Source organism: Sminthopsis crassicaudata, chromosome 5 (assembly GCF_048593235.1).
Source record: "Sminthopsis crassicaudata isolate SCR6 chromosome 5, ASM4859323v1, whole genome shotgun sequence".
Taxonomy (NCBI): Eukaryota; Metazoa; Chordata; class Mammalia; order Dasyuromorphia; family Dasyuridae; genus Sminthopsis; species Sminthopsis crassicaudata.
This window is the reverse complement of record NC_133621.1, coordinates 188,206,844-188,219,122: the sequence shown is the minus strand read 5'-3', so window position 1 is coordinate 188,219,122 and position 12,279 is coordinate 188,206,844. Positions and strand designations below refer to the sequence as shown.

Here is a 12,279-nt window from a genome sequence, read left to right as displayed (position 1 = left end):
CTCAAGGTCTTTCCAGCTTGGTAGACTCTGCCAGAAATCATACTCTGATGGCATAGCCTTCAGAAATTCTGAGCTACCTCCATCAGAGGCATAAGAGTAGGGCTTTGTGGAAGAAAGTTTCAATATGTACTAAAACATCCAAGTAGCACTCTTTGTAGCAGCAAAATGGGAAAACACCAACACATTCTATCATACGTCACAAGAAGCTCAAAACAGACATGTGACCTAAATATTAAATAAAAATCATAAGGACAGGGCCTAGATCTGTGATTTAAGTGGCAGAGAGAATTTTCTAATGAGGAAATTTCCTCTACCAATGCAGGTCAACACCTTCTTTTCAAAAGGTGATTACAGCACTAGGAGGGTCAGTGACTTGCCCAGGATCACACAGCCGAGTATGTGTCAAAGGCAGGACATAAATCCAAGCTTTTCTGATTGCAAGGTCTGTTCTCTATCTACTATGCCACACTCTCCTCTCCAAAAAAGTTAGAAGAGGACCAATTATGCTATGTCAAGGGACAGCCAAGGAAGGGATTATAATTCTTCTGATGGCTATTTGACCACTTATACACTGGGGAATGACTTCTGATCTTACACATGTCTATTAGTCCCCCATATATCTTTGCACCACATCCTGTTATAAACAGTTAATACAAAGATTAACCACTTTCTTTCTTAACTTAGTTGTATAAATGTTTTTTCATATAAGGCTTTCAATTTCAAGTTATTGTTTTTCTCTTTTGTGATTGCCTCCAACCTTGTATGGCTATCCCCATAAACAGAAATACTTATATTCTATAACTTATAACTGAGTATGGTGAGATGCTTCTAATCTTGTCCTACTATTACACAGATTTTTTTTGCTTCCTTTCCCATCCATTTCTACATACGGTCCATTTATTTTTGCTCATTCTTAATATATACCTGGCTTACCTCCTTTTCTGCGTCATAAGCGTCTTTTGCATCGCTTCTCACGTGCTGCAGGCGGCTTACATCTACCAGCTGTCTGTAACCGTGATTTTCTCAAGATCAAGGCATTCTTCTATTCGTAGCCAAATGATATCACCAGGAAAATATTGGTGTTAGTGAAAAGATGGGCTTTTGTAGCATGGAGTGGTTTGGGAACATTGAAAGAGCTGTATACATAGTCAAATTCAATTCAACCTAATCTCCACCTGGTGCCAATTCTGGATTCAGCTCACTATCCACCTGCAGTGTTGGCCCAGAATATGTCTATTGTAAGAATAATTCAACAGGTTGTCCATCCAACTGTGTGCTATAGTCCAGGTAAATAACATTTACATAATCCTTAAAGTCTCCTTGGTTGGCTTCTGTAACATGGTACTGTCTTTCTCTATTTGTTTTAAAGTCTTTTCCACTTGGCATCTTAGTGACGAGGCCCCAAAAGGTTTTGGCATTCAATGCAACAAGCATAATGTCATTCATAAATAGAAACATTTAAAAAACCCTCCCCATCAAATCTCTCTTTTATTTAGAGTCCATCAAAGGCCATCTTCCATGACACTGGCAAAGGCTTTTGGTGAATATATGACTTGTATCTATTGAGTGTCAATATCAAACAAAGCTTAAAAGCACACAACAGCATTTGACATAGAATCTTATGGGATATTATTGGATCAAAAAGGGAATCATCTTGTTCCACCATCTTTTTCATTCTTTTAGCTTCTTCCCTTTTTTAGTTATCTTGAATTGATTGTTGAGTATTTTTAAATGGGATCAGCTCCAGCCCAGATCTTTTTGTATGAATTAACCTAGATCCGGTTCTTCTTAACCCCTTTTCACCAGTGCTCACAACTGCATCTAGTCCTGCTGTAGCAGAGTCCAAATCCAGGCAGTCCCCCAGCACTACTATTGGCTGATACCGCCCCCCCCCCTCCCCTCAGTTTCATCTACAAATATTCTCAGGCAATTTGGCTTAGTTGAGTCTCAAGACTGGAGTTATTTCCCCAAATGAGGAAAAAGGAACATCAGAAATTTGACAGAAAATGGCAGAAAGCTCTAGAAAAGACTTCCCATGCCAGCATATGTAGCATTTTTGTAGGGTGCTTTTTTTTTTTTTTCCCAAATGGCTTTATGCCAATCATATTTTGATCCTTTCAAAAGAAAATGATAACCTCACAGATATATTGTACCAAAGCAAGACAGGAAAAAAAATAATAACAGGCAGAAGAGGGCCTTTCTGCTCCCACTCTCATGACCTAGAATTAGAGGGCAGCTATGGTAATTTAACATAACAGAACCCCAGCATTTACTTGTACAAAAATCTTGGTTCTCCCAAAGGACAAGAGCAGAAATGGGAACTTTCTGTGCTACTATACTATTCAAGAAATCCCTGCTCTGTTGCTATACCATCAAACACCAAGGGCAAGAACAGAGGAAGCATACTGCTTAAACTTCAGAAGCTAAATTAAAAATACCCAGGGCTTTACTGTCACTGCCCTGATCCTAGGGAGCTTCCTATCTCAAGCTGTTAGGGGACCCAAAACATATTGAAAGTGACTAGGCAACACAGCCAAGAGAACTCATAACCTCAAAACCTTACTAGAAATGGCTAATCACTCCTGACCTCTGTGTGAGGAAACTACAGCAATAAGGTTCTAGAAACTATGACCAACTTCTAGCTCTTTTCAATCCTAGTTTATGGTTGATTGGCCCCCAAAGAACAATGAATCATCACCTTCTCAAACACCAATACAAACCAGTTTTCTTGGTCCAAGACCAGTTTCACTGCCCTGCCATCATATAGATTCAGAGGTTCTTAATTTTTTTTGTGCCATGTACTCCTCTGGCAATCTGATGAAGTTTATGAACCCCTTCTTAATATGTTTTTAAAGGCATAATATACATGTTTTAAAATAGTTATCCTGACAACAAAACACTCTTTGCAGAAATTTTAAAAAAGACCTAAATAATTTGAGTAACATTAATTTCTCATGAGTAGGTCAAAGCAATATAATAAAAATGACAATAATAGATAAATCAATTTTCTGTACTGCTCAAATTCTCAAAAGAATATTTTATAAAATATTTCATTAAAATAATTATGAAATTAATATGGAAGAACAAAAGTTCAATAATCTCATGTAATAATGAAAAAAACCAGGAAGGTTGGGGATGTAGTCATCAGTATCAAATTTCAAATCACTGTAAAGCAGTAATATAAAAATTTTGTACTGGTCAAAATAAATCAAGGTCCATCAATAGGACAGATTAGATACACAACAAAGAGAAGTAAACAAACATAGTAGCATACTGTTTGATAAACCCAAAGACCCCAATAATTGGGAGAAGAACTCACTATTTGACAAAAACTGCTGGGAAAACTGGACAGAAGCTTGGCAGAAATTAGATTTAGACCAACACTGCATACCATACACCAAGATATGCTCCATATAGAAACCTGACCTAGACATAAAAAGTCACATCATAAACAAATTAGAGGAGCAAAGAAAAATTACCTTTCAAATCTATGGATGGGCAAGAGTTTATGGCGGAAAAAAGTATTAAAGAGGATAACACAAGATAAAATGGACAATTTTGATTAAGTAAAATTAAAAAGTTTTTACATCAACATATCTAATGTAGAAAGGAAACAACTGGGGGGAAAAACTTTTGCAGCAAGTTTCTCTGAGAGAAGTCTCTTATTTAAAATACATTAAAAAGCTAATTCAAGTTTATAGGACGAAAGAGTCATTTACTAATAAATGGTCAAAGGATATGAACAGAAAATTTTCAAAAAAAGAAATCCAAATTCAAAACAATTATATGAAAAAATCCTCTAAATCACTAAGAATTTAATGCAAATAAAAGCAATTCACCTCATACCTATCAGACTGGTAAAAATAACAAATGAGTAAAATGGCAAGTATTAGAGGGACTCTGGGAAAAAGTATAGTTTTTATACTTTTTACCCTGTTGTTTGAGCCATGCATTGGTCTATTCTGAAAGGCAATTTGGTACCATGCCCAGAAAGTTACCAAACTGTGCATGCCCTTTGACCAGACTATACCACTACTAGGCCTAAATCCGAACAAAATTAATTTAAAAAAAAAAAAAATTACAACAGCTCTTGTGATATCCACAAACTGAAAATTAAGGGGATGCCCTCGTATTGAGGAATAGCTAAACACACTATGGTATATGAATGAATAGAATATTATTGTGCTATAAGAAATGATGAAACGAACAATTTCAGGGGAAATGGAAGATCTTTCTGAATTAATGATGAATAAGGTGAGCAGAAATAGAATATTTTGTAATAAAATTATAACACCAAACAGAAAAACAACTTTGAAAGGTTCTGACCAATGAAATGATAAAAGATTAATTCAAAAGAATGTTGATGAAGCAAGTCACTCACCAACAGAGAAGTGACAAACAAAAATGCAGAGTAAGACATACCTTTTTGGACATAGCAAATGTAGCAATTTGTTTTGCTGGACTATGTAGGCTATAAACTGAGGGCTTTAAAAAACTTTTTAATCAATGAAAGAGTTGTGGTAGGAGAGACAGAATGATTTTTTAAAATATCTATTAATTGAAAAAATAAAAGTAATGATAAACTCTATTTTAAAATTATTTTTTAAAATACAATTATTAAAGCATAAAAAAAAAAAAACCCATAGTTCATGGTCCACAAGTTAAGAACTTCTGACCTAGATGGAAGTCAAAGGCCCATGTTCCTATAAAATTGAGCCAGTGGACCTAAGGATAAAGCTGTTGAAACTGCATTAATTCCCAATTGTGGAGAAGGATGGGAAGGAGAGAAAAGGGAAATGAAACTGACAGTTTCATTGAAGGGGATTACAGACTCCCTCATTTAAAGCCTCACCTGTAACTTCAGATATGAATTCCTGAGACCAGTCAGCCTCATTATAATCCTGAGCTATATCCACTGCATCTCCAGCTGCCAGGAACTCTTGAGCCCAGTTCTCAGATAGTGCCAGGTCAGCCACACCCGGGGCTAAGAGAAAAAAAGATGAACAAAAGATAAAAGATGAGGGGGAAAAAAAAAAGAAAAAACAAACAAACAAAGCTCAGAAACTTCAGTTGAGTTCAACTGATCATACCATATCTTCTGTCCCCTTTTGTATGTCAAGTCCTCTACCTATAACCAGCCCTTAATAAGGGGTATTTCAAAATAGAACTAAAATTGTCCATCTTCCCCTGTTCCCCAATCCATCAGGCTGTGGACCTACCTCTCTGGGGTGCCTGGCGGAAGCTAGACTGTTCAATTTCTTGCATTTCTGCCAACAGATCATCCATCTTAAAGGTCTGGGGAGCCCGGGACACAAGTGGGGCATTCTGATCCTGAAGGAATTCAGCCACCAACTGTCAGGAAAGACACCATTAAGAAGCAATAGGGAAAAAACTCTTGGGCTCAAAGTGAGAAGAAACCAAAAGACTGGGGAGATAGAGGCCTGCAAACTAGAGCATGCAAACATATACAGCTGAGATAAAGGAACAGAAGTACAGAAACAAAACTAACTCCGGTCAGAAGCATGCAGAGGGAGAAAAGAGGGAGGCAAAGCACATCAGGCAGGTGAAGGAGAAAAAATGGAATGAAATTTAGAGGCAACACAGAAAAGAGGCAAAAAGATATCACAGGAACACACATTTAGAGCAAGAAAGGATTTGGAGGGCACCTACTCCAACTCCCTCATTTTGCAGTTGAGCAAAGTGGGCTCAGAGGCCTAAGGTCAGGCAGGTAGTAAGAATTTGAACTCAGCTCCGGTAATTCCAGTGCTCTTTCCCCTGGGGTAAGGAGACAAGATTAGAGGCGGCAGAAGACTAGTAAATTTACCTCATTTTCAGAAGCCACTCCCAAAGGCTTGGAGACCTATGAGAAAGAGAAGGGAAGACAGTTATAGAGGTGCATAAAGCACCCTCCCCCCCCCCATATCCCACCGGCCCTTCACTTGCCACTTCCACGCCACTTACCGATTCAGGTGCTGGGGTTCCTGGCGGCCAGGGCGCAGGATGCAGCCCTTCCTGCTGCAAGGCTTTGTCCTGGGTAAAGTGACCCGCCAGCTTCATGAGTGGGTTGGCCCCACCACACTCTGCTTCCACCAGCTCCCGCATTGCCATGTTGACCCACGGCCTTCTGGAGGAAGTTTTCCACTCAGCGCAGTCCTAGGAGGTGACCCCCCGCGGCCCAACTCCAGCTCTAAGTTGGTGGGGAGAAAAGGGGAAGCCTCTTTGTATCACAGCAAGCATCTGCACCCCCCTGTCTCCCACTCCTGCAGGGACCCCCCAGCCAGGGTACATCCCCCTCCCACTTCGGAGGCTTGAAGCGGGCGGCTGAGCAGCCTCCTGCCCGCAGGTCTCAGGAGGCTGGAGGGGTGCCAATCAGCGGCTGCTCGGCCAGGTTTAGAAGCCAGAGGTCAGCGGCACTGTTAGCCCCCTAGAAGACTCCAACACCCCTAGGACACTAAGCCCGCAGCATCTCCGAGGCAGAGCAGGCTGGCAGCCCGGGGATAGACTGGGCTCTCCCCTCCGGAGTCTAGAATGGAAACTCGACGGAAAGACGGGACGATCCCCGCTGTCGGCCCCCGTCATCTCCAGAACCCCGACCCCAACCTGCCCTCCTCGCCCCGCGGCTGGGCCCTCCCCCTCAGCTCACGGCGCCCACACCTGATTTAGCTCCCCGGACCGCCGTCTGCCCTGGGGTGTTCCCCCCCGCCCTGGACGTCACCTGAACCCCCCTCCCTCCTGCCTCCTCCCCCTGCTCCTGCCCCGCCCCCGGGGTCCCGCGAGGACAGGGAAAGGGCGACAGGAAGCTCCCCCTCGGCCCCCAGCGCTCACCGCCACGCGCCGGCCGCCAGACCTGCTCCGGGCGCGGGGGGTGCGGCTGCGGGGCGGGGCGGAGGCCAGGAGCCGGCCGAGGATAGAGAGTGGAGGGGGCGAGGGGAAGGAGAAGGGGAAGCGGGGAGAAGGAGAGGTAAAACGGAGGAGGAGGGGCGACGCCCCCCAGCGGGCGCGCGCTTAAAGAGGCCGGGAACGGAGTAAGAAGAAGAGGTGGGGGAGGAAGAGGAAGAGGGGGGTGGGGTCCGGCGGAGCGCGCGCTTAAAGGGGCCGCGGTGCGAGAACAGACTAGGCCGAATTCTTAAAGAGGGAGGCCCCTTAAAGGGGAGGCCTTAGCCCAGCGAAGCAGAGACCCGCCCCCCGCCCCTCGCCTTCCGAGGCGAGGCCTTCCGGGCTCAGCGCCCGCCCCTCTCGGAGCTCATCGTCAGTTACCGCCTCTCAGCTTCAGAACGGGCCTCGGGCTCCTCTACCCCGCGGGCCGCTGGGCCACTCGGCTGCCCTCCCCCACCCCCAGGCTGATGTGGCCTTCAGTGCCAGCGTCCGCATCTCCCGTTAGTTAGGGCTGGCTCTGAATGCCCCCGGCTGATTGGAGCGCTGCTTGGACAGTGCTGGGCCTCAGTCTCCTTTGTAAAACGCAGACTTGCACTCGAAGTAGGACTTACCCTGTAGATTGCAGACCTTTTTTTTTTTTTTTTCATTGATTGTGTTTCCAAGCTATCGGTTTCCTTTGTACTCGTGTGTATTTCACTCCAGGCATTTAAAAAACATTCCGGGATGGGTCCTTAAGTTCTGGCTTGGACCGAGCTAGCTCTCCCCGAGTGTTATTTACATACATAACGCAGGGAGGTTCGAGCTATTATAGATAAGGAGACTGAGTAGATTAAGGGACTGGCCCAGGATCATACACTTAGGAAACATCCCAAAAAAGGGATCACCGGCAGCTACATTTGTTGTCTTATCCCATTTGAGAATCCTAGGAAATTAACACTATTCTTATCCTCATTTTGCAGCCGAGGCAACTGAAAATGACTTGCCCAGCGTCTCACAGATAGTGTTTCATTATCATTACCACTGGAGTCTCCCGGACTTAATTAAGGCGCCCCTCACCATCACCACTTCGCAGTGGCTAACTCTGTTACATGCGCTGTGTAAAGGGTTGCAAATAATTATTAATGGTAATGATAGCACTTAAGTTTGCAAAAGTGTTTTCCACATGTTTCCTGTGAGGTGAGGCTCTACGAAATAGATACTTTTATCAGTTGTGGATGAAAAAACTGAGGCTGACAGATTAAGTACGTAGAAAATCTTTGCCCACAGCGTCTCCCTCCCATTATAATGAGGGAAACACCAGGCCGATAACTATGTCCCTAGGAGATTCGTTTGGGTTGCGGATTGAGATGTGTATTTCGGAGGAGCATGGCCGGTGTGGGTTGTTTTGCTTGGCTAGGTATATTTGTTACAACAGCTTTGAAAGAATGGTAGGAAAATGTGCAGAATTGTAAATATATCCCAATGAATGGAGTGCTGGGCCTAGAGCCAAGAAGGCATAGAGTTAAAAATCTTACTTTAGACATTTAATTAACAGGGTGACCTTTGAGAAAGAGGAATTATAGCATCTGAATGCAGAATTCCAGAGAATAGAAAGGAGGGATAGAATGTTTTTTAAATAAACAATACAAGAAAATAGAAAAAATACATTAGGAAAGATAAGAAATCTCTTCAAGAAAATTAGAGGCATCAAGGGGAGTTCATGCAAAAATAGAAATGATAAAAGACAAAAATGATAGGGATTTAACAGAAGTAGAAAAGATTAAAAGATGACAAGAATACACCTATATATATATTTATATATACAAGAAAGATTTTTATCACCAATAACCAAGATATTACTGATTATTTAGAGCCAGATATTCTGGAGAATGAAGTCAAGTGGGTCTTAGGAAGCATTGCTAATGATAAAGCTAGTGGAGATGATGAAATTCCAAAGCTATCTAAAACATTAAAAGATGGTGTTGTTCAAGTGTTGCATTTGATATGCCAGCAAATTTGGAAACCACAACAGTGGCCACTGGACTGGAAAAGATCAGTTTACATCTGAATCCTAAAGAAGAGCAATACGGAGGAATGTTCAAATTACTGGAAAACTGCATTCATTTCACAAGCTAGCAAGATTATGTTTTAAGATTCTGCAAACTAGGCTTCAACAATATGTGAATGAAGAATTACCAGAAGAGAAGGATGGTTTTCAAAGAGACAGAAAAACTAGAGACCAAATTGTCAATATTCACTGGATTATGGAGAAAGTAAGGGAGTTCCAGAAACATTTACTTGTGCTTCATTGACTACCTTAAAGCCCTTGTGTGGATCACAACAAAATGTTGCACATCTTCCAGATGGGAGTACTAGATCATCTTGTTTGTCTTTTGAAGAATCTGTATACAGGCCAAGAAGCAACAGTTAGAACTGAATGTGGAACAGCTGATTGGGTTTAAGATAGGAAAGGGAGTATGACAAGGTTATATATTATCACTTTATTTAAGCTATATGCAATATGTGAAATGCCAGGCTGGACAGATCAAAAACTGTAATTAAGGTTGTTGAGAGAATTATTAATAATTTCAGATATGCTGACAAAAACATTTGATGACAGAAAGTGAAGAGGAATTAAGAAGCATCTTGATGAGGGTAGAAGAAGAGAATAAAAGCTGGCTCTGGCTTGAAAGTTAATGTCCAAAAAATTAAGATCTTGGCAACTGGTTCTATCATTTTCTGGCAAATAGGGAAAAGAATAGGAAATAGTGTCAGATTTTATATTTTTAGGTTCAAAGATCACTGTAGCCACAGCCATGAAATTAAAATACTTGCTTCCTGGATGGAAAGCTATGGCAAATCTGGACAGCATGTTAAAAAGCAAAGACATCATCTTGCAAACAAAGGTTCATATAGTGGAGAACATAAAGATAAAGGTTCATATAATTTTTCCAATAGTAATGTATGGTTGTGAGAATTAGACTATAAGAAAGATGAACACCACAGAATAAACCCTTTCATATTATATACTGGAGAAGTCTTTTTTTAATTTTAATTTTTAAAATTTATTTTATTTACAAAACATATGCATGGGTAATTTTTCAACACTGACCCTTGCAAAACCTTCTGCTCTAAATTTTCCCCTCCTTTTCCCCACCCCCTACCTTAAATGGCAGGTAGTCCCATATATGTTAAATATGTTAAATCCAATATATGTATACATATTTATACAGTTATCTTGCTGCACAAGAAAAATCAGATCAAGAAGAAAAAAAAATGCAAGCAAATATCAACAAAAAGAGTGAAAATGCTATGTTGTGGTTCATATGTGGTGTATATGGTTCTCTTTATCATTGAACAATTGGAACTGGTTTGAATCATCTCACTGTTGAAGACAGCTATGTCCATCAGAATTGATTATCATATAGTCTTGTTGCCATGTGCTCATTTCACTCAGCATCAGTTCATGTAAGTCTCTCTGAAATCATCCTATTGATCTTTTCTTACAGAACAATAATATTTCATAATATTCATATACCATAATTTATTTAGCCATTCTCCAATTGATGGACATCCATTCAGTTTACAATTTCTTGCCACTACAAAAAGGGCTGTCCAAATATTTTTGCATGGAGAAGTCTTTTGAAAGTTCCTTAGACTACAAGACAATCAAATCCATCAATATTTTTAAAAATTAAGTCAGATTATGCACCTGAAGGTCAAATACTGAAGCTAAAGCTTAAATATTCTGGTGATATAATTAATGAGAACACAGGACTCTGGAAAAGAGCCTGGCTTTGGGAAAGATTGAAGGCAAAAGAAAAGGGGGATTGAAGAAGATGAGATAGTAGTATCATGGAAACAATGAATATGTACTTGGATAAACTTATAAAGATAGTGGAGGTTAGAAGGTCCTGGTGTGTTATGGTCCATGGGGATCACAAAGAATCAGAGAGGCCTGAGCAACAACAAATATGAACCTTGGTAAATCACCTAACCTCCAGTTTCCTCATCTGTAAAATGGGGATTGTTATTTGTACTTCATTCTTGAAGAAGACCAATGACATCTTGTCGCACTTACTTTCCAGTATTATAATAAGGAAAAACTGAGAATATTTGTAAACTAATAATATTTGTGAACTAAAGGGTTTTTCAAAACTTAAAGTACTTATATAAAATGATAGCTATTACTTTTATCCAGCAATAACACTAGATATATTTCTTAAAGAGATCAAAGAAAGAAGAAAAGGATCCTCATAAGTATATAAATTTTTGTAACATTTCTTTGTGACAAAAAAACTAAAAAACAAATGTTCATTTGGGCAGTGGCTGAACAAATTAATTATAGTGACATTATATATAATGGCATCTTATTGTTCCATAAGAAATAGTGAAAGAGATAGTTTCAGACATTTCTGGGAAGATTTATATCAATACCAGATGAAGTGAGTAGAATCTGAAGAACAATTTCTTTATTCACCCCATTATAATTTTGATTGTTTTGCTAGTTTTGTTGTGGATCTGTTACTTTTTTTTTTTTTTTTTTTGCAAACTCCTTATCATTTCTGCTTGGATTGATACCAGTTTAGAAACTGAGGCACTTGTACCATAAGTTTGCCTTTCAAGGTTTGCCTTGATGAATGGTAGCATCATGTGATCTCCAGCTACCTTTTTTGTCAACAGTTTAAATTCTTATAGAAGAAAAGTATGACAAAAGGTAGGGGGAGGAGAAAAGTGGGTGATTCTACCATTTAAACATGGGCAGATTGACTTTGTTTTCTCTATCATTTGAACACTCACAGACTGACTTTATTAAACTGCCAAAATCTATGGTCTACAGATATATTTTGGTGTCCAGAGATTAATTAATCACTGAGTAAAGGGCTTTTCCAGATTCTGTTGACCACTCATACTGCTGCCAAGGGTGTCAAGTGGATGACCAGCATCTGTCATTCCCCTATAAAGCCTGCCATACTTGATCAGAGTGCAGCAAAAAACAACCTGTGAACAGCCCCAGTTAGGCTAAAAAAAAAAACAAAAAAAAAAAGCACAATAACAATATGTGGTCCTTGGACACCTATTTATTTGTTCCTCCTAACTAGGACCTTATCCCTCACCTGTAACCTGTCTAGTATTGTTTGTACTTTTGCCTTGCTTTGCACCCATAGGGCCGGGAGAACAAGAGAACCTAATATTTATGTACTCCTGAACCAACATGCCAGCTATGCTTTTAACTAGACCAAATGCTGAAATTGTCTTTGGGGGAAAGGATGCCCCTGATGGGTGTGGGAGCAGACATCTAGAACTTGTGTTACTATTTTGCAATCTATAAGGCAAACTTGAGTCATGGGTTGAAAAAATTAGAGTCCTCCAACTCATTCACTTTTAATTGGGAAAAAATCACTAACTTTTCACACTTCTCTC

General features: G+C 40.4%; 1 protein-coding gene across 4 annotated transcripts in view; it reads right to left on the bottom strand.

Annotated features, from left to right (window-relative positions):
* The window catches only part of PEX5 (peroxisomal biogenesis factor 5), a 39,051-nt gene extending 32,069 nt beyond the window's left edge, over window positions 1-6,982 (bottom strand). For 2 of the 4 annotated variants that reach the window (XM_074269101.1, XM_074269103.1), the window contains exons 1-5: window positions 6,826-6,982; window positions 5,962-6,187; window positions 5,825-5,860; window positions 5,220-5,352; window positions 4,853-4,984 (exon numbers count right to left, since the gene is read on the bottom strand). In XM_074269101.1, coding sequence (XP_074125202.1) covers window positions 4,853-4,984; window positions 5,220-5,352; window positions 5,825-5,860; window positions 5,962-6,108 — 448 coding nt within the window. In that variant the 5' untranslated portion in view covers window positions 6,109-6,187; window positions 6,826-6,982. Of the gene's footprint in view, window positions 1-4,852; window positions 4,985-5,219; window positions 5,353-5,824; window positions 5,861-5,961; window positions 6,188-6,654; window positions 6,747-6,825 lie in introns of those variants that run through there. The other 2 variants (XM_074269104.1, XM_074269102.1) reach the window with 2 other exon arrangements.
* Between the last annotated feature and the right edge of the window lie 5,297 nt (window positions 6,983-12,279).